Below are 22112 nucleotides of genomic sequence, written 5' to 3' on the forward strand. Positions count from 1 at the left end.
GGACGAGCCAGCGAGACGCGCCTGCGCCTTCTCTGCCGATGTGCTCACGGCGCTTTTGTAGAGGCGTCTGAGAGCGTCCGTCTCGCGCCGGCGGCGCCTGCGCAGTGTCGAGGTGCGCCTCAGGGGAGGCTGAAGCGGTTCCCTCTCAGGCGGCGCCATTTTGTGGTAAGAGGGCCGAGATTCAAAAAAAAAATAACAAATCCAAAAAACACACTCACGCAAACCCACTGACCCGGTTCTGTGTGAAGTGGGCGACGGAACCAGGGTCCCTGGAATGGCGGAGACTCTGTCGGGTTTAGGAGACACGGGTACGGCAAGCGCGGCGGCCGTGAGCTCCGCGGCGTCAGAGACCGGGACGCGGCGGCTCAGCGACCTGCGGGTGATCGACCTGCGGGCAGAGCTGCGGAAGCGAAACCTCGACTCGAGCGGCAACAAGAGCGTGCTGATGGAGCGGCTGAAGAAGGTGAGGTTCGCGGGGGACCCCACGGTCGCCATGGCGACACCCACCGCCCGGCTCGGAGCGGCCCGTGGCCTTCGCGCCGCGCGCTAACTCTCGGGCTCCGCGGGCGCCGGGTATGAGTGTTCGAATCCCGACGCCGCAGCGATGCGACCAGAAGGAAATAACACCGCGAACGGGTTCGGGGGATCGATGACATCGCATTCCCTGTACTGCTTAGTCCCAGTCCTAAAGGGAGATGGAGGAGACTCGGCCAAGGTCATCCAGAAGGGTCAGCTTGTGACAGGATTCGATTTCAAGGCCCTTTTCGGCCCCCAAGGCAGAACAGGTGGTTTTTTTCTTTTTGTGGGAAGACACGGAGACTTGTGGGGGGATGAAACCTGAGGAACCCTCAGAGTTCATAGACAACCAGAGGAGGTAGGTAGCCCAGGGAGGAAAAAAAGGCTGAAAAATAAATTGTTTCTAATTCTTTGCTAGAACTAAGCTAGGAGGAAGTACGAGATGAGTGAAGAGAAGTTTTTTTTCTGTTGATAAAGGTAAGTCAGATGAGAGTACAAGGCCAACCTGAGTAGTAGAGTTCAGAACTAGCTGTAGGGTGTCCGAGATCAGACCTAACTAAGGGGTGTGGAGGGGGAGTTGTGAGACAAACCAGGGCAACTTAGCAAGCCTGTTGTAAAGTGTAAAGTAAGCTTCAAGGGCTACTCATGCCTTGCATACACAATACCCTAAGTTTTATCCTACATACCTCCTAAGGTGGGGAGTGGTGGAGGGAGAAGGATCCTCAGTTTGAGGCCATCTTGGAATGCATGAGATAGAGCCTTTCTGTAAAAAAATAGTAGGTTTTTGTTTTGTCTCTGTAAAAAGAAGGCTGGGCACATAGATCAGTGGTAACTTGCTTGCCCAACATTATAGAGGCACTGGGAGCCACCCCCACGGCTGCTAGAACACACCATTCTGTATAATCAGGTGGGAGTCAGAGGACTTAGTTCCAGCCTCAGCCTGAGCTCCAGGGGCACGTAGAGAGGCTCATTTCTAATGCCTTCCTCGGTGGCCTAGATTGTCAGGAAGACTTTTAAACTTCTCCAAGTGTCCTCAGGTCAAGGCAGAAGTAGTTCACCTTTAGGATAGGGTGGACATCGCTTGGCTTGTAGCCTAGTCCAAGTAAACAGGCTCAGTCTCCTCAGGCTTCCTTTTGGCATTTGTAGATGGGACTGGAGCCTCACTTTAGAAAGCAGACTCCGTGTGTCTTACACGCTGGGAAGTTACCCTCTCTGGCTGTGGGATGTTGCCGTCTGCCCAATCAACCCTGCACACAGGAGCTGGAGATTTCACCCTCCTAGATCCATCCAAAACTGTCACCAGTTGCTGTTTAGAGATAATAATGGCAGAGGAGGGCCTGAGTTCTGTGCCCAGCACCTGCAATAAAGGGCAGCTGGGATTGCCAGCTGCCACAAAGAGACAGGGAGATTCCTGAGGCTCACTGGCTAACTAGTCTAGCCAAGTCTGTAAGACAAGGTGGATGGTACCTGAAAGACAGCTGAGGTTGCCTTCTGGCTTCTACCCTGTGAACATGTACAGTGTTTATTTGGGCATATAACATACATGCTGTGAGAGGGGGTTCAGGAGGTAGAGGTCAGGGCAGGCACACTACCCACTGAACATCAGCCCACTCTTTTTGTTTTGTTTTGTTTTATCTTGTTTTAATGAACACTACATCTTTATTGGAATGGGCAAGAACTCCCTACATTGGTGTAACCTACAGAACATAGAGGGTGGGGTCGGGAGCAGAGTGATACTTAGCCTGCTAGTGAGGCACTGAGCAGTCTTGGCAGCCCTAAGCTCTCTTTCTCGGGACTGGAAGCTGAAGGTTGGCTTCTGGATGCCGTTCTCATTGTCCTCTTGGGGGTTGCAGAGAGACCGTGGTCTGTGCTTGTCCCCACTCGCACCCCTATGTGTCTGTCAGATCAGAGGGCAGCTCTGCAGTACTGTCCCTCTGCCTGCTTGACACCCAGCTGCTGGCCAGCTCCTGGTTGGTTTTTTTTTTTTTTTTTTTTTAAAGAGGGAGGTGGTGGGGAGCAGCAGCTGTTGGAGGGCGTTTGCTGAGGTGACCTGGGACAGCTCTGTCACTTAGCCCCAAGGGATAAAATGAGATACTTTTCTACTGTTGATCCCTGCCTCTGGGTATGTTTGAAAGCTGACTAACCCCAGAGGAGAGAGAGAAAGAGGAGATGCTGCTTGTGGACTTGTCTTTGGTCTCCTAATGGAGCACCCCAGGAAGCCCCTGGGGTCTAGAAGAGTTGCCTAAGCTTGGAGTTCTGAGGGCACTGCTGCTGCCTTCTCTCTGGGGACAGTCAGCTTTCAAACCTCACCAGGGTGAGAGGTGTGCTGCTGGAAGGTGTCTCATTTCATTCCCTGGGGACACTGTTCACAGGGCTCTGTGGGGGGGGGGGGGGGGGGGGTGGGGGGGTTTTTGGGGGGGGGGGGCTCTTGCTGAGTTGGCCACTGCTGAACAAATTGGCATTCTTGAGTGTGAAGTGGGATTCTACTGTCTTTCCACTACAAGTCCCAGGAGGGGACAGCAAGGTCCAAGCACTGCCTCCTGTTCCCCTCCCCCTCCTTAGTCACTGGGTTAAGCCAAGGAAGCTGGAGTCTTCCTTCAGGGACACAGGAGGTGGAGGAGTCTGAAGCTCTGAGCAGTTGCCTTCATGACTCAAGGAGTCTTCAGGATAGTCTTGCAGCACTGCTGGCTGCTATCATTAGGGACCAAGAGTGCTCACTGAGAAAGAGCTCGTACAACACAGGCATGAGGACCTGAGGTTTAAATCCCCAGAATTCCTATGGAAAGCTGGGCTTAGCTACATGTGGCCATGATTCCAGGAGCTTGCTGGCTGCCAGCCTTGTCTCACATTCAGGGAGAAAGCCTTTGTTGGGGGACTAGGGAAAAGAAAATGAGAAAAATGAAGTAGAGCTGCATTACCCTAGAAAGTCCATTAGATGATGGTACCAGGGCCCTGCTATGCCAGTCCCCCTTCCATGTGCAGTAGGATAGCTGTTTGTAGAGTTAAGGTGACAGGTAGCAGCAGCTGAGTTTCAATGCCCTGAGAACCAGCCTGGGCACTGTACCATTGGTTTGGAGCTAGGCACTCACTGTGTTGAACAGGCTATTGGAACTACAGGCTTAGGTATGCTTCTTGTCTCTGCCTCAAGCTGTAGGGGCTGCCTTGCCACCTGTGGTCTTATTGGTCGGCCTTTCTTCTGATGTCCCTTCACAGGCCATTGAAGATGAAGGTGGGAATCCTGATGAAATTGAAGTCACCTCAGAAGGCAACAAGAAAATGCCTAAGAGGCCCAGCAAAGGTAAGGAGTCCCTGAACCACTCTGTCAATGCCATAGATATCCTGTGGGTGCAGAGCCTGCTGTCCCCTCTGTCACACAGGATCTAAGCATATAGTGGGAATGGATTGGGGGACATAGGGTCTTTCAGCTTCACATAGCCTGTCATTACCTCCTCATCTGCTAGAAAATAAGGCCCCTGTACTACCAGAGCACCACAGACACAGTTCACTTAAAACCATGCAGCGGCCTTCCCCATCTGACAGCCTCCATTCACCCACCTTTGCCCCACTTCTGTTCACGACTGCTTTCTCCAGCCGATGGGCACTTCCCTACCAGTCACCTACCTCATCTTGTCTGTCCTTGGCATTGACTTGTCATCTTTCTGAAACTCCAGTTTTTGGAACGTGACAAAATCAGAAGGGTTGAGGCTATCGGGGATGATATCTTGGTTGTTGTGAGGTTGAGCTGTTAGCTGATGATACAGATAAATGGTGGTGTGGCACAGTCAGTAGTAGCCATGCTACCCATGTGGACCTGTGCTGAAGGGAGGACCACTGAACTCTCTGGCCCAATGCACTGCTTTGGCCCACTGGTAGGAAATTATTGAGGCTGCTTGGGAGTGCCCCAGGGTTGGGTCTTCTGTTCTTATTGCTTTCTGCCTTAGTAAAAACAAATTCTTGTTCTGATGTTTTTTACTAGATGCATGAGTTTAAGTGCAGAGTTGACATTCCTTCCTAGTGGGAGCTGGCACAGTAGGGTGCACCTGCCTTCTTGTATGTTTGGTCACTAGGAAATAGATATATGAAGTGTATGTGCTTTCCTTAAAACCTGAAAATAGGGGGCTGGAGAAATGGCTCAGTGGTTAAGAGCACCAACTGCTCTTCCAAAGGTCCTGAGTTCAATTCCCAGCAACCACATGGTGGGTCACAACCATCTGTAATAGGGTCTGATGTCCTCTTCTGGTGTGTCTGAAGAAAGCAATGGTGTACTCATATACATAAATAGATCTTTAAAAAAAAAAACTTAAAAAAAGACATTGGTACTAGCATGGTGGTGTCTAGCATTTCCAAGGCTCTGGGGCTTGGCTCTAACACCACACCAAAATAAAAGGTTCACAGACGGTACAGACAGGGGTTGTCACAAATTTGAGGCTAGCTTAAACAACACTGTCTCAAAAAAACAAAACCATCAAGGAGCTAGAGAACTGGTTCAGTCTTTTAAGAACACATGTGCTCCTTCAGAGGACCTGACTTTGGTGCCCAGGGCTCATATCATGTGGCCTACAGCTGCCTGTAAGTCCAGGGCCTGGGACCCTCATACCTGTTCTGGCTCAGTATCAGTCCACCTGTTGCAGACATGTAAGCATAAGTAAAAATGAAAAGTTTACAAAAAAAACTTTACCCAGTGTTATGGATGAATTAACTGAGCCCTGTTTGTTTTTGAGACAGAGTTTGACTGCATAATCCTGACTGTCCTAGAACTCACTATGTAGAACAGGCTGACCTCGAACTCAGAGATTTACCTGCCTCCTGAGTGCTGGGATTACAGGCATGCACCACTACCATCTGGCTAAGATTTTATTTTATTTTTTAATTATGTGTATATTGGGGGAGTATGTGCAGTTCAACTCAGTGCCTAAGAGGCCAAAAGATGTCATCAGATCTTTCCCCAGGATATTGGTGCCAGGAACTGAACACAAGTCCACTGCAGGAGTAGTGTGAGCTCTTAACCACTGAACCAGCTCTCCAGCACACCATGTTTGTTTTTATATACATACTTTATATTTTGTGGCAGAAGACGGTTTGCTGGACTGTTGTCTCCTTCCATCATGTGGGTTCCAGGAGACACCATGATCATGACAATTCTTATAAAGGAAAGCATTTAACTGGGTGCTAGCTTACCATTTCATGATCATTGTGGCAGGAGTAGGCAGACACAGGAGCAGTAGCTGGAGAGTTACACTAGGCTTGCTGTGAGTCCTTGAACCTCCTCCAAAAGGACCACACCTCCTCATCCTTCTCTAACAGTTCCACTAATTGGCGACCTAGCTTTAAAAATATATAAGCCAGTGGAGTCTGTTCTCATTCAAACATCAGCTGCTGTTACCTTACCAGTCCTGAGCCTCATTCTGTTTCAGCAGACTGACACCTGTTCTCCAGGTATCAATGTGCCCTCATGTCACTTTCTGTTGTCCAGAGGTGGGGGCACACTTCTTGAAAGTTCACAATTGCCATTCTTTTGGCTGTGACTATAGTCTAGTCTGTGACTTTAATCTCTGGGCCCTTGAACTCTTTCTGGCTCAGCCTCCCAGCTAGCATGGATGGCAGGTGCCTACTGCCACATCTGGCAAATGAATGTATATTTTTTGCAAACTCACTAAAAAAAGACTTTGGCGCTTCAAAGTAGGTGCTAACCTGGGTTCTGTTGTAGCCCAGGCTGGCTTTCAGTGGTGTGGTCTAGGGAGACTCTGAAGTCCTGGTCTGCTGGCCTCTGACTCTTTGGCCTGTGAGCTCTTGTCACCTGTGTACTGCATTCTATCCCACCTTTGCCTGCCTTTGGTGGTGGTCTGTGGTGAGTTGTGAGAGTGTGGGTTGTCTGCAGTTGGCCCAAGCTGCTATGGCTGGGTTTGTGGGTTGTGTCGTGTGTATGTGCTGGCTGCTGTGGCCATGGTGTCAGGGATTGCACTGATTGATAGTTATATTCTGACCTAGGAAGGCCCCAGTCTTGTCAGTGGGTGATGTAGATGATTTAATGTATGTGGTTTAATTCTGCATATTCTGTGAGGGTGTAGAGGGGGAAAAATGGAGCAATTTAGAAAGCTGGCACATCCTTGTCATCCACAAGAAGACAGGGTGCTGACCATCTCCCAGAGCTGTTGGCTTTGCTCATTCTAGAGTCTCACTGATGTAGCATTGGAGCCACAAACTCTTAGATGCTGTCCTTGCATCTAAACCATGGAGTGCTGAAAGAGCTGCTTTGCAGTTTGAGAGTGTATTACATTTGTGTGGTTGTAGCCCAGCAGAAGACAAGGGTCTGTTCTTTCCTTACTCCCTGAGTTCTTTGCCACACAGGTTGTTGTATAAATGGTACTGAGTTCTCAAGTACCCTGTTGTTGGGTTTTGAGCCAAGATGTTTGGTAAGAAGTGTTTCCCTGGTTTATGAATTAAACTCAATGGTTTGAAATTCTAGAAAGGTATATCTCAAGTTATCTCAGTGCTTCTCCATGGTAGGTTTTGCAGACTCTTAAAATGTCAGGGTGAACCCCTCTGTGGCTGAAGGTGGGCAAGACTGTACTGGCCTTTAATCCCAGCACTTGGATCTCTGTGGATCCTGCTCTGTTGAGAGCAGCCGGGGCTGTATAGAAAGGCCCTGTCTCAGATGGGAATGGTGGGGGAACATGACTGGGGACAAGAGGTCAGATGTCTTGAGCACAGCCTTACCCTGACCTCTGCTTTGAGTTTGTGTTTAGGGTTAGTTTCATGCTTAGAAAAAAATATCAATGTGACTTCTCCAGTGGTGTGGATGAGAATGTCCCCACAGGTTCAGGCATTTGAGCACTTAGCCCCTAGTTTCTGCTACTATTTGGGGAGGTTGAGGAGGCATGGCCTTGCTGGAAGCAGTTTGTTACTGCAGAGAGTTTTAAGTTTTGAGATTTGAGTCTGTGTGTCCATTTATCTGTGCTCATTACCATCATCCACCAACTCAGCTACCTGGCCCTTCCCCATGTCTACTGTACCTGCTCTACCACCATGCGTCCCTGCCAAGATAGCCCCTCTGCAGCCAAAGCATTTCATTAGCATTTGGTCACAATGCTTTATCATATTGGAAAAGTAGCTGAAAGAGCTTTTCATGTTTTAGTTTTATTTATTTGAGATGCATGTTGTTATATATACTCTTAGCTGGCCTGGAACACGCTGTACTGTAGGCCAGCTGGTCTTTATAGAGAGCTGGACACTTTGGCTTCCACCCATCCACACATTTCATGGACACATACAAAACTTAATAAAGAAGTTAAGGAATTCAGCAGTCCCACAGAACTTACTCTAATGGAGATAAGGTCAAGTACCAAAGCTAAGAACATTCCATACTGCTCTATAGTGAGAAGGGAAAAAAATGCTTGTTTACTCTTTGAAGGAAGAGCTACGATAACACAATGCCACTTGGCCAGGCTGTTAGAGCTGCTGAGTGAGTGTATTCATTACAGGATGGAGTGTAAGAACAGGTGCACAAGATCCTAGGGTCTGGTGTTCATGGGCAGGGAAATGAGGTTCCAACTAGGTTTGCTGGCTCATTCCCATGACCAGCACTTGGGAAGCAGAGGCAGAAGGATCACTGCAAGCTTAAGGTAGGTAACTGAGCCAACATACAAACTTATTTTAGCTCTGTGGTGAGACCTTTTTTTTTTTTTTTTTTTTTTCCCAGACACAGCCCCCTAATCTGAGTCCAGGGGTATAGTGTAGCTCCATGGTAGCATCCCCAGCACAGAGAGACATTGGATACTGCTTAAAGACAGGTCATTGCTCTCCCTGAGTAGAAAAGGCATGTGAGGGTAGCCTGCCCATGTGATGGCCTGCTTACATGTTTTCCTATACCCCAAGTCATATGGGCTTTGATGTAGAATAACATAGTTTTTAAATATGTTTTGTGCCCACCCACACCCAAGCGTGGAACCCTTGCTCAACGCCACGAACAAGAGACAGACATGGTGAATTCTTCTATTGCATCCTGGGAATTGAACCTGTGCCCTATATAAGAGTAGCCCATGCTCTTAACCACTGAGCCAACTTTTCAATCCCTATTACATGTACTTGACTTTTTTGGTGTGTTTGCATGTGTGGTCAGAAGCGCACTTACTGAAGCTAGGTCTCTCCACCATATGAGTTCTAGAGATTGAACTCAGATGGTTAGCCTTGGCGACGTGCCTTTTCCCTGCTGAGCCCTCTTGCTGGCCCAGTGTGTGCATCTTTTGCTTGCCTGTGGCCCATCTCCCAGGTGATTCTTCATTCTGTCAAGTTGACTCTAAGCATCCCAAACAGAATGCACTGAGACAGGTCTGTTCGGTGAGCTGCAGAGCTGGGGACCTACAGAAGTTCAGGCACCTGCTTGCAGGACACAGACTATTGGCCTCATGCCCACATGCTGTCTCTTCAGGGAGGAAACCAGAAGACGAGGGTGTGGAGGACAACGGGCTCGAGGAGAATTCTGGGGATGGGCAGGTATGCATCACCTTTTCAGTGGATGAGGAGAGGGAAAGCTGTGATGGCAGTGTACCATGACAGTGTCCTCTGTGTTGCAGGAGGATGTGGAGACCAGCCTGGAGAACCTGCAAGACATGGATATGATGGACATCAGTGTGCTGGATGAGGCTGACATTGACAATGGCAGCGTGGCAGATTGTGTAGAGGAAGAGGAGGAGGCCACACTCCCTGAGGGCCTAGCAGACAGTACTGAACTTGTGGAAAGCGACTTGAAGGGGCTCCCAGAACAGCTGCAGGAGCATGCTGTAAGCAGTTGGTGCTGGGTGGAGCACTGGGTGGCCTGGTGCAAAGTTTATGACAGAGTCGAGTGACAGGGACAGCTGTTGCTGATCATTGTCCCTTGGGGAACCTGAGCTATTATGTGTGAGTACAGCCAACTGGAGCAACCACTCTCTGCTCAGCTGGCTGCTGCCTCTAGCTGTTCAGCATTGATGTAGTTTGTCCATGCAAGACATGTATGAGACCAGAGCCACGGTTATAAGTGGCCTTCTGAGCACTGTGTTACATCCCTAGGTAACTTGTATGGCTCTGCTGAGTGAGAGGCTAGGCACTTGCTGCAGGGCACAAGTTCAAGCTCCCAGGCCTTGAGGCAATCTGTGCTGACGGATTTTATGGGTATAGGGTTGATATCTGCCTAGAGAGAGGAGAGTGGGCATTGAGAACCCAGAAGCATCTTTCTGGCCTGTCAAACCTGGAGTTTTGGTAACCAAAAGCCTCTGGTATTCCACAAAACCTCAGATCTCCTAGATCTCCTGCAGTGAGCATTTTGTCCCCTGCTGTGAGAACTTACTGAGAGCCTATCCCTGTGGGTAGGACACTGGCTTTGAGTGAAGGGTGCACTGTTAAGATACAAACAAGGTGTCAGAATTTGCTTCTAAAATGTACAGCCCAAGTGGTGGGCTCCTTGTTGCAAAGTAATATGGAGGCCGGGGCTTAGGAGATTGCCGATTGGCTGGTGGTGGACTATTTGCAATGTGAAGAGAATGGAATGATAGAGGAGCCATCAGGGTAAAGTATACCAAGTGCCAGTGCTGTCCGATCTTTAGCTGGCCATCAATCCCTTCTAATCCTTGGTCACCAAAACTCCAGGTTTCACAGGTTAAGTGGTTGCTGTCGTGGCCCTTTCATACACCTGCATCTGTGATTGAAGTTTAAAAGCAAATTGTGCTTGTTATTGCCCCTTATATCATTCTGTAGGGCCAGAGGTCAGTGTTACAACTAAGACCAGCCCCCTCTCACAGCCAAGCAAGTTACCTAACCTGGAGTGGTAGCCATGCCTATCACAGCAAGTGTGACTTCTGCACAGTCGCAGAGCAAACTCATCATCCATAGCAATGAAGGCAGAGTCATGGGGGAGTAGAGACAGGCTGGATTCACATTCAAATGGGGTACTCTTTGCTGTGTGTGGCTTTTATGATGGGAGACAGTTGCCTCTTGGGAAGTAAGATTTGGGGATTGGTCTTCAGTAAATGTAGTTTGTACTATTGGGCCATCTTTCCTGTGGGCAAAGAGTGCCATCTTTGGGGAGTCCCTACTTCTGTGACTGAAGCTACTGGTCATCCCTCTCCCACAGTGTTGGAGGCTGGGTACTTGGTGTCCAAGGCCAGATAGAAGGCACCAGGCTCCATTCTGCAGCTCAGTTCTAGAAGCAATTTCTGGAAGATTGGCCACAAGCCTACTATTCTGGTCACCTGGAGAGTCCTGGCAAGTGGTGTCTTCCACTTCACTACACTGGGACAGCACTCTAAGGCACAGTGGGATAGGGACTGTCCCCTCACCTATGATATTTAAAGTGCTCTCCCTTTCCACAGATAGATGACAAGGAAGCCATTAACAATGTAGACACATCATCATCTGACTTCACTATCCTGCAGGTAAATTGTCCCATGTCTTGATTGTACCCTCAGTGTGGCCCTTGGTTCTCAGACACCACCTGTTGCTTGGCAGCTGCACCAGCTAGAGTTGCCTCCCCAGACACCGAGTGCTAGAGGCTGCGTATGACACTCCTGCAGCTGTGGTTGTCTCCTAGTCTGCGCTGTGCAGAGCTGGAAGCACACTCTGCCCGCTGCCTGTGAACACAGTGGGTTTTTTCTGAGGACCTGCTTAGAAGAGGCTGAAAGCCCAGTGCAGCCCCTATCCCACAGTACAGAATGCACACTGGTTTACATGTAGGCGTTTTTCTTTTTGATTCTCCTCCGCAGTTGTAGGATGTTAGTTTGATGCTATGAGTTGCAGTCGGCTGTAGGACCAATGTTGGGGCTTTCCTAAATAGCAGCCACGTGGCAGCCTGAAGACCTGCTTGGCTTCCAAGAGCTATGGGCACTGCCTGCCACCTCACCTGGCTGGAGATGTATACTTGTGGGGCCTGGCTTTGTGCATTTTGGGTAGGGTCACCTGGTCTGTAAGTTCATTGTTAGAGGAGGCCATTGAGATAGGGTCTCCCAGGAAGGGGCAAATGATAGGAGGAGTGGGACAGCTCCACAGAGACTGCCCAAGTTTCCCAGATAACTGTGCTGGTTTATGTCTGGTGACTGTCAGTGTAGATACTAAACTTCAGAACCAGCCAGGTGTGGTGATGCACACCTTTAATTCTAGTACTCAGGAGGCAAAGGCAGCAGATCTTTGTGAGTTCAAAGCCACTCTGGTCTGTATAGTAGCTTCCAGGACAGCCAGGACTACATAGTAACACCCTGACTCAAAACATGAGAAAAAACTAAGGAGTAAGATGGTCCATGTGGGCCTTGAGCCTCCTAGGAAAGGCTGCGAGAGAGGATTGATATATAGTTTTCAGTCTGTTCTTGGAGCCACTTGAGCAGAGGGCTTCTAGGCAAGCTGTTGTCTTTGTTTCACAGAGGTGCCCACTCCTTGGAGCCCTGTGCATTGGAAAGGAATGCCTATGTCTGTCTTAGTACCTTTTTGTCACAGGCTCATGTGTTGAAACACTGCAGCACATCCCCTCAGTTGTCACTCTGCCACACAGCTTCTTTGTCCAGTTCTAGCAGTTTGTAGTGCAGGCGGGTCATGTTGGAGAGTCAGCCAAACCCTTAGCCTCCCAAGGTATCCAGTTAGGACCTGCAGTCTCCAGTGGGGACCTGAACACCAGGGAATAGAGCTGAAGGAGTGAGTGTTGCAGCCTTCGAAGGCAGCCTCCCTACTTAAGAGCATACAAGGCACCAACGTGGGGTACAAATACACTCACAGACCCTGCCTACACACACCCTGTCTTGGCTATCCTGTATCTGGGCCGTCATCCACTGGCCTATTTGAAGGACACTAACAGCGACACCTGTATTCATGCCTGGAGCATAGGGGTTGATGTCCTTGACGGGCATTGAGAACGCAAGAGTCTCCTTATACCATGGCTGCATAGTTCTTAGCGGGCAGTAGACAGTCTAAGTCTGAGTGGCCAGTGTGGAGAAGCCCAAACTCTGCATGCAGCCTGAAGGGCATAGGAAGTCTGTTGTGCAGCGTGGAGCCAGGGTATGTAGCCGATACTAGTCCTGAAAGAGATACCATTAGGCAAGACAGAGCTCAGCTGGGAAGACCGGGTTCCTGGGAGAAGTTGAGTCAATCACTGAGAGAGATTGGAGTGCTGGGGTAGAACTGTGATTGCCTGTTTCTCCTTGGCCTTAGATTTTCAAAATGTCAGCTCAAGGCTTTTTCAGGTGAAGAAAGTATCAAGGGGTTTGTGCCAGGCAGTTAGACATACATGGAGATGTATGAGAACCATGTTCCTAATTTCAAGTTCAGTCCAGGGGACATTGGGGAGACAGGAGGACTGCTGGGTGACCTGCAACAGGGTCAGGAGCAGTTGTAGGGCTGAGTAAGGCTGAGGCCATTGGGGCAGCTTGCCTTGCTCAAGCAGGGCCTCCTCTTTGGGTCCAAGTTGTCTCCTGAAATTTCAGCTGGTGTCCTTTAGTTTGCATGGAAGTTGGTAGTGGAGTGGGTCTGGGCCTTGGGACAGCATCTTACTTGTGCTTTCTGTTGCAGGAGATGGAAGAGGCGTCTTTGGAGCCAGGTACTGTCAATGCAGGGCTCAGCAGTGGGTCCCGCCCACAGCGGGGAGGCTCTTGCTAACCAGTGGCCGCACTCTAGCATGCACTGCTCTAGAGCTTTACAGTCCAGAGCACACCAGGACATAGAGATTGGAAACCCAGCTGTATCACAAGATCTGTGTATGTGGCCAGCAACCGTGCGGCATCCTGCCCACATGGCGAAGACTTCGGTCTCCTGCCTTTAAACAGAAGCGCGGTGTGACAGTATCCGCAGAATTCCTGTGTGCTCCAGTGATCAGAGCTCTGTGCTGCCAGCAGATCTTGTGATACCCGTAGCATGTCACCATGTGGTGTTGGTACAGGCAGTGCAGGTAGCATAGGGAATGCCACATGAACATGACATGACTGGATCCCCCCTGAAGAGGAGTGCACTTCTGAGAGAGAATCGCAAACAAACACTGTCCCTCTGGGCTGCCAAACTTCACATGCCAGAAGACCCGGCGCTCCGCACGTTAACTGCTCTGTAAGGAAGGAAGGAAGGCAAAGCATCAGGCAATTAGTGATGCATGAAGGCCAGGCACTCAGTTACGCACTTGGACTCAAGCTGAATTGAGAAGAGTTGATTCATACATTGTCACAGTGCACAGAACGAAGACTCAAGACTCAGAAGGTTGTGGGGTGAAGTCTCCGGGATGCTTGCCTCTGCCCTTAGTTCAGGCTGGGGGCGCCATGGCCGTGGGCGCAGGTAGGGTGCAGGCGCTGTGTAGTGGGTTTTCCAATCTCTGTGTAGCCAGCAGTTCTGTCGGTATGAGCAGGGCCGCAGCGCCCGAGCCGCAGTTGTGATTGCTTTATTTCCCTGGTGATTAAACCTTGTGCCATTCTATTCCTGTTAAATCCGTAGAAAATGAGAAAATACTCGACATTTTGGGGGAAACTTGTAAATCTGAGCCAGTAAAAGAAGAAGGTTCGGAGCTGGAGCAGCCCTTTGCCCAGGCCACGAGTAGCGTGGGGCCAGACAGGAAGCTGGCGGAGGAAGAGGACCTATTTGAGAGCTGCGGCCACCCGGAAGAGGAAGAGGAAGAGGAGGAAGAAGAACAGGAAGAGGAGCAGGAGGAGGAGGGAGATTTAGCTTTGGCCAGCAGCAGCAAGTCTGAGTCTCCAAGCACTCGGTGTCAGTGGAGCGAGGCAGACGCCCCGTTAGCAGTAGTGAAAAGGGAGCCGGCAGAGGCGCCTGGCGGAGGCACTGGGATGGACCGCGAGCCTGTAGGGCTAGAGGAGCCAGTTGAACAGAGTAGCACGGCTGCCCAGCTCCCGGAGGCCACCAGCCAGGAGCTGGTGCGAGCGCCCACGGCAGCCCTGAGCCCTGAGCCCCAAGATAGCAAAGACGACGTGAAGAAGTTTGCTTTTGACGCTTGTAATGACGTCCCTGCGGCTCCTAAAGAGTCCTCAGCCAGTGAGGGCGCTGATCAGAAAATGAGGTTTGTTGATTCTCAGTCCTAGACCAGACGCTATCTCCTTTCATTGTCACTAGGACACACATGAGCTGTTAGAGCCTGCAGTCGGCAGCCACACTGCCCAGCTAGCTCCTTCAGGCAGTTTTATTTCTTATTTATTTTACAATGGTTCTGTAACCTCCCCTCTCAGCCTACCACAGTTGTTTGCTTTTTTAATTCTTAATTATTTTTAGCCCGGCAGAAACTTAATTAACTACTGTGGGTATGAAATCTTAATGTTAGGTCAGATGTCCAAAACATGTTTGTCAGGGTGTCCTTTTTGAGAGTTAAATGCCGGGTAGGTATGCAGCTTTGGTGGGTCCTTAGAGCTCTGGGTTTGTCTCCTATTGCTGCAGCCCCCTTGAATGACACTGTCTCTTGTCTCTAGTTCTGTGGAGGATGACTCGGATACAAAAAGGCTTTCCCGAGAGGAGAAGGGTAGGTCCTCGAGGTGACACTAGTCTCCTGGAGTATGGTGGGCCTCAAGTTCATCATGGTCAGTGTTTCCCTATACACATGCACAACCCCAGCACCACATTTAACTCCGTGGGCCCTGAGTATGTTCACAATCTTTGGTCAAAAGAGCAGACATGTTCTCTGAGTTTGGTTCAGTTGGCAGGTACTAAAGCAAGTTACTTGCTGAGCAGGCTCTGGTGACTCATGTTCTTCCTCCTAGCTCTTGAGAGCGGGGAGGGTGGGGTTGGGGGTGGGGTGGCCCGTTCTAGGCTAGCCTGAGCTTCCTAGCAAGGCCCTGTCTCAAAAAAAGTTTCTAGGCTAGAAGTAATGGACCCAGGCCTGCAGTTTTGACCATGCAGTGTCTGGGGAGGAAGGCACAACATGAACATGGGCTTTCAGAAGGGGCAGCAAAAATACCAACCACCTTTCGCTGGCTGCTCCATGGGCAGAAGCCATCTTGGGCTGGGGTCAACTCAGCTGTTCATAACTGCATGGTTACTAGTGTGTTCTGGGATCCATTTTCAGTGTTATATTCATTCATATGACTGGCCTCTGTGGCTAGGTCAACACTAGCAATGGAAGGGAAGGGTTTTCTTGGCCTGGCCATTCCCTTGGGTCCCAGGTACATGTCTCCAGCATGCTGGGGATGGCCGTTCTGTGGCCCTTAAGGTTCTGACTGAAATTTCTCTTTGTACAGGTCGCAGCAGCTGTGGTAGGAATTTCTGGGTTAGTGGCCTTTCATCTACAACCAGAGCCACGGATCTGAAGAATCTTTTTAGCAGATACGGGAAGGTGAGCTGCTACTGTCTAAGCGTGAGCAGGGAGAACCTCACTGCACAAATCTGTGTCCTGGACACATATTGGAGCTCTCTGTCAGGGCCAGGGTTCCAGTGTGCCGTGAATGTGGTGTTGGTTGTGACCATTGGTAGCCACAGAGGGCTCACTGCTACCACCAGTCACATCACTAATTTGTGTCACTATCTTCTGATTTCACTGGTTTGTAGCTGTATGACTGTCATGATTCAGTCCTGTGGTGTGACTTTGCTCCCACAAGCAGTTTAATCCTTGTTAGAGGAGCATGGCAGAGCCTTGCATTACACATCTCAGCCCCCTTCAAGAGCCTAGAACAAGGAAGGCTGCACTGTGGCTGCTGGGTCTGCACCTGGATCTGGATCTGAGGTGGTCTGGTTTCTTCAGGTGGTAGGTGCTAAGGTGGTGACGAATGCCCGGAGTCCCGGAGCTCGCTGTTATGGCTTTGTCACTATGTCCACAGCTGAAGAGGCAACAAAATGCATTAGCCATTTGCACAAGACTGAGCTGCATGGCAAGATGATCTCAGTGGAAAAGGTAGGTGGTCTCCTGCTCCAGTGGTGCCTGCCGGTGGTGGTGCCTGCCGGTGGTGGTGCCAGTGGCGCGACTGCACTAGCTTTTGACTCTTGCAGGCCAAAAGTGAGCCCACTGGCAAAAGAGTGCCTGACAGGCGAGATGGAGACAGCAAGAAGGAGAAGGCCAGCACTAGTGACAGGTACTCCTGCAGACCACCACCATGTACTATTTGATGGGTCCCCTCCATCCCCATGTCCTGGGTAGCTGTTGCCTCCTGAGACTTGTGGGTCACTTGATCCTAGGTCTGCAAACCTTAAGAGGGAGGAGAAAGGTGACAGAAAAGACGATGTCAAGAAGACGGATGATGGCAACACAGAGAAGAGCAAGGACGCAGACGACCAGAAGCCTGGGCCTTCAGAGCGCTCACGAACGACCAAGTCAGGTAGGCCATGACACCCTCCGTGCTGTAAGGTGGTGCTTATGTGGCTGTCTGAATTAATTTCTTTTCTCTGCTTACAGGAAGCCGTGGCACTGAGCGTACTGTGGTGATGGACAAGTCCAAAGGTGTGCCTGTCATCAGTGTGAAGACATCTGGGTCTAAAGAACGAGTGAGTGTCAGCCCTTACAACATTCTTGGTGCTCCAGGGATTCCTAGCCAGTGGCCTTTGAGGGAAGCTTGCTGTGTTTTAGAATGTAGAAAGGTGGGATGGCTTCTAGAGCGGCCTACTTGCCGCTCTTTTTGATAGTAACTCTTAGCTACCTATCTTCCCTGCCTCCTTGAAGCCCATTGTTGGGACAGCTGCTGACCTGGGTGGACTCTGAACTCTTAGGCCTGACCACTTTAGTAGATGGGTCTGCGGTTCCCACATTCCAAGCTCCTAGAGAACTTACAGGTATTACAGGTTGCCAGGTTCCTTGGAGCCACAGGAAGCAGAGGAAAGTAAGCAGGCTAGAGTTGGCATATGATTGTAGTGATCCGAGGTTCTCAAAGCATGGCCCACTACTAAGTGACGAAGAGATTTCTGGCCAGTTTCATGTGTACTTCTTAACAAGGCCACCTTTTACCTCTGGTCTTGGAGAGAGCCTCTCGAAAGTGAGAATGTAATGGGTGGGCTCTAGGCAGATACTGGCTGGTCTCAGCAGGAGACATCTACCTGAGGAAATGGTCCATATATGTAGGGTTGTGCTGACTATGAAGGAATTAAGACAGGAGGATTGCCACACACTGCACTGCAGACCCACCAAGGGTAGACAGCGAGACACCATCTCCAGAAAGTTTCAATGTAGATAGAAAGGGCTTGTAGAGGAGTAGTTTTTTGGTTTTTTGTTTGTTGTTTTTGTTTTTCAAGACAGGGTCTTCTCTGTGTAGCCCTGGCTGTCCTGGAACTCACTCTGTAGACCAGGCTGGCCTCAAACTCAGAGATCCGCCTGCCTCTGCCTCCCAAGTGCTGGGATTAAAGGCGTGTGCCACCACTGCCCGACAAGGAATAGTTTTGAATTAGCCCACTTGGGGCTTGCCTGTAAGAGGCTGAGGCAGAAGGGCCACATGGTTCATTCGGGGTTAAATGGTAAGACCCTGTCTCAAGGAGAGAAAGACTGGTTTTAGTCAACTTCACTTGAGCCCATTATGTGTTTTGTTGGGTTCTCCTTTGAGTACCACCTCCAGCCAGTGACTGTCCCTGTCTGTACCAGGCTCCTCTATCCCTCCTGCTTTAATCCTCTTTCTGTTTACTGATCCAGGCCTCCAAAAGTCAGGACCGAAAGTCGGCTAGCCGGGAGAAGCGGTCTGTTGTGTCCTTTGACAAGGTTAAAGAGTCTCGAAAGTCCAGAGACTCAGAGTCACGGAGGTAAGTGTGCCTGTGTTGGCTGAGATGTAGGCACATCCAGGGCTCTGTGCTGAGGTTATTGCCATCAGTCTTTTACCCTCCTCAGAGACCATAGAAAGTTAACAGCACAGGCAAGGAACCAAGGATGTCCAGAAGGGACTTCACTCACCCAGGAAGGATCAGGGAAAGGATAGTTTGCCTAGCTGGGCACAGCACTGGTGCTGTGTGGCTGACAAAAGGCAGTTCCTAACATGACTTTTGCTCCAAGGAGTGTGTGTTGAAAGTGGGCACCAGGGCAGATAATCACCAAACCTCACACTGGGTTCCCACCATTCTGGGTAAGTGGCTGAGGAAGCCACTTCATACTTGGCTGCCAGGTTGATGGTAGACCTGTCATGCCAATCCTATTTAAGGAAGGAAGGTGGGGGCAGACAGGAGGCTGCAGCTGTAGTGCTGGGGACCCACCTGCTGTGAGGTGTTATCTCTTGTTTTTAACCTTGTGGGATTCTGTCCTTATTGTCCCTGCATGCCCTCACCTCCTCCCAGCAAGACTTCTGCCTCACTTGTCTCCCTCCGGGGCTCTCACTCAGGGAGCGGGAGCGGGAGCGCAGTGAGCGGGAGCAGAGGCTGCAGGCCCAGTGGGAGCGCGAGGAGCGAGAGCGCCTGGAGATTGCTCGTGAGCGCCTGGCATTCCACCGCCATCGCCTTGAGCGGGAGCGCATGGAGCGGGAACGGCTGGAACGGGAGCGGATGCATGTGGAACAAGAGCGGAGGCGTGAGCAAGAGCGCATTCACCGAGAGCGAGAGGAGCTTCGGCGGCAGCAGGAACTGCGCTATGAACAGGAACGCCGGCCTGCTGTGCGCAGGCCGTATGAAGTGGATGGCCGGTGAGCACTCAGAAATACAGGCTACCAGACCCTGTTTCAGAGGACTAGACCTGTGCTGGAATGTGGCAGGGCCCGGGTACTCATATTGTATTACACTTACTCACCTTACTCGGGGCCTGCTGTGACTATCAGTGTGTGAGAAATGCTATGTGTCAGCTCAGGGTAAGAGGAGCCTTGTGAAAAAATGGATACTCAGCACTACAATGGCACTGAAGCATAGATGGGGGGTTTCGTCAGGGCTTGGAGCCATGCTGGCTTTGTGCACGCTCTAGGGTGCCTCTTGAGCACTGATGGTCACACCTCTGCCTCCCACCCCTATCACAGGCGAGATGATGCCTATTGGCCAGAAGCTAAGCGGGCTGCGCTGGATGACCGTTACCACTCAGACTTCAGCCGCCAGGACCGCTTTCACGACTTTGACCACAGAGACAGAGGCCGCTATCCCAACCACTCTGTGGATAGGTGTGGGCGCATGGCCATGTTGGGAGGGCTGTGTGCATGCAAACCCTCTCGGTCTGGGTCTCACTGAAACCATCTTTTTTAGGAGAGAAGGTTCACGGTCGATGATGGGAGACAGAGAAGGACAGGTGAGCATAGAGTGCTGCTTCAGCTGTGGGATGGGTCCCCTGTCTATTGACTGCCATGTAGCACATTGTTACTGTTGAGCTTTCGTACAATGGCAACGGTGGCTACTGCCTGCCCACACACCCTATCCTATCCAGTAGGGAGGTTGCAGCCCTGTGTGCACTGCACTGCTCCTTGGGTAGGGTGACCCAAGGCCCCTGGCATCTGTATGATTGCTGGTCTCCCACTGCGTCAAGTTCTCACTGCCTCTCAATTCCCATCCTACACCCTTAGCTTCCCATTCCCAGGCTGGCACCAAGGGTACCTTGTCCCTCCCTCGCTGCTGTGGCCTACCTTGACATCAAGTGGGCATCCTGGTGTTGCCACTTTCCACACAGCTGTTTGTCTCTGTGGGAGCTGGGCATTAGCAGTGGCCCTTCCCCCAATGTGTTTGTTCCCCTGGGAGGGCAGGTGACAGTGTCTAGCTGAGGGCTAGGAAGGGAGGTAGTGGTGGCCCAGGGCTCCGGTGTCCCAGGCCTGTTTTATGGCCCAGCAGCTTGGGAAGCTGGGCTTCACTCAGTATCTCAGATCTTCTCCTGCCTTGGCCTTGAAGCAGGGTCTCAAGTCCAGGATTTGAGCTGGGCATGACTGAGACATCAAGGATAACCTGGGCTGTAGAGTGAGGCTTTGCACCTACAAGTTCGTGGGGGTGGGGGGGGTGTCAGTGTGCTCACTCTTCTCCTGAAGCAAGGGTACTGTGCACAGGCTGGGGCTCCTGTATAGAACCATGTAAACTTGACCCTTCATGAAGGAGGGCACTGTGACAGTAGCCACCTAGGTTGGTACCTGTGAAACACAGGTACTCTCTCACCTGGGGATTAGGGACGATACTGACCTCACCCATTTCTCTGTTCTAGCATTACCCTGAGCGCCATGGAGGACCTGAACGCCATGGCCGGGACTCTCGAGATGGCTGGGGCTATGGCTCGAACAAGAGACTGAGTGAAGGCCGGGGGCTGCCCCCTCCTCCCAGGTTTGTATTCCTAAGACCTGGTGGTGGTAGTGGTGGTGGAGTGACTGTCGGCCTACCTGGTATAACCTGAGCCCCCCCCTAGTTGCACTGTCTGCAGAGGTCATGCTGTGGCAACACAGGTCAGAGGTATCTCTTTCCAAGGGGCAGGCGTGACTGGGGGGAGCATGGCCGGAGACTTGAAGATGACCGGGCATGGCAGGGCACAGCTGATGGAGGCATGATGGAGCGTGATCACAAGAGGTGGCAAGGTAAGGACCCGTGGGAGCCAGGGCTGCTCACTGAGGAGGGACTGGGCTGCGGTGAGGTAGAGCTGGCTGAAGCCAGTGGGGCTTGTTGACTCTAGACCTGCCAAACTGCCCACTTGGACTTTTGTCCTGCAGGTGGTGAGAGGAGTATGTCTGGCCACTCAGGGCCTGGTCACATGATGAATCGTGGTGGCATGTCAGGGTGAGTGCCACACTGCCAAGTAGAGGCACTGTTGTTCTAGAGTGGTTGATTGGGGACCATTGGCCTCACAGTCCCCTGCTTCTCCTTAGGAGAGGCAGTTTTGCCCCTGGAGGAGCTTCTCGTGGCCACGTGATCCCACGTGGAGGGATGCAAGCAGGCTTTGGAGGACAGAGCCGGGGCAGCAGACCCAGCGACGCTCGCTTCACCCGTCGCTACTGAGCACATAAGCCACCCGGCCATGACCTCTACGTCCTATCAGGACTCCCCTCCCACCATTGTACAGAGGATTTTTTTTTAATCTGCTGCCATATTGTAGCTTGTTACGATGTGAATTTGTTTTCATTTTTGTTCCTGTTTTTTTTTGTAATAAAGGTGTTTCTGTTCATGTGCCCTTTACTTCAAACCTTCAACCTTAGTTAGCCTTTCATTTCCATGAGGAAAGTGGCACTCTACAAGCAGCCAGAGGTGGTGCCTATTCAATTCTGTGTGACTTGGCTGCCTCAGTCTGACATAAGAGAACTCAGGCTTGGGGCCAGCCATACTCCTGACCGTGTCTGACAGCATACCTGTGGTACTGGTATTGAGGTTGGAATTGCTGAGAATGCTGCTGGAGAGGGCATAGTCAAGTAGAGGACAGAGGTGCAGGCCATACATAGGACTCTGGATCACAGGCAGAGACAGCCCCTGATTTTAGGGCTTAAGACACGTCGTCGGCAGCTTTTCTGGACTTAACGTGATCCAATAAGGCCAATGCTAGATGCCTCCTGCAGCCCAGGGTGAACCTAGGACACGACAGTCTTGCGTCCAGCCAGCCCCCAGCCTCTGGGAATATGGTATGAGTAACAGGCCCTTTCCTAAGGTGGTCACATAACAAGCTGCAGAATTCCACGTGGCAGAGGCTAGGCCTGGAGTCTTCCCTCCATGGCTCCAGCCTCTTCTGGGCATGGCTGCCAGTCACAGCCTTCGGAGATACTACTAATGGAGGGAAGGGAACTCTCAGGCCTCAGACAACTGGTGCAACATAATACAAGAAT

The 22112-nt window shown here is 51.0% G+C and overlaps 1 protein-coding gene across 2 annotated transcripts; it reads left to right on the forward strand.

Moving 5' to 3' along the window:
• Positions 1 to 183: 183 nt before the first annotated feature.
• Safb (scaffold attachment factor B) lies at positions 184 to 21488 on the forward strand. Of its 2 annotated transcripts, none has more exons than XM_028762727.1 (21): positions 184 to 463; positions 3730 to 3814; positions 8945 to 9009; positions 9090 to 9296; positions 10863 to 10925; positions 13042 to 13069; positions 13948 to 14524; positions 14928 to 14977; positions 15693 to 15787; positions 16193 to 16342; positions 16438 to 16520; positions 16624 to 16763; positions 16841 to 16929; positions 18062 to 18168; positions 18738 to 19034; positions 19359 to 19496; positions 19579 to 19621; positions 20516 to 20631; positions 20779 to 20879; positions 21012 to 21078; positions 21168 to 21467. In XM_028762727.1, exons 1-21 carry the CDS (start codon positions 275 to 277, stop codon positions 21295 to 21297), a joined length of 2820 nt encoding a protein of 939 aa, XP_028618560.1. In that variant the 5' UTR covers positions 184 to 274; the 3' UTR covers positions 21298 to 21467. The 2 variants fall into 2 exon arrangements, with proteins under 2 accessions (XP_028618560.1, XP_028618552.1); XM_028762719.1 differs by having other exon boundaries at positions 275 to 463; positions 20773 to 20879; positions 21168 to 21488.
• The last annotated feature ends 624 nt before the right edge of the window (positions 21489 to 22112 follow it).

Source organism: Grammomys surdaster, unplaced genomic scaffold, assembly GCF_004785775.1.
Source record: "Grammomys surdaster isolate TR1022 unplaced genomic scaffold, NIH_TR_1.0 62, whole genome shotgun sequence".
NCBI lineage: Eukaryota > Metazoa > Chordata > Mammalia > Rodentia > Muridae > Grammomys > Grammomys surdaster.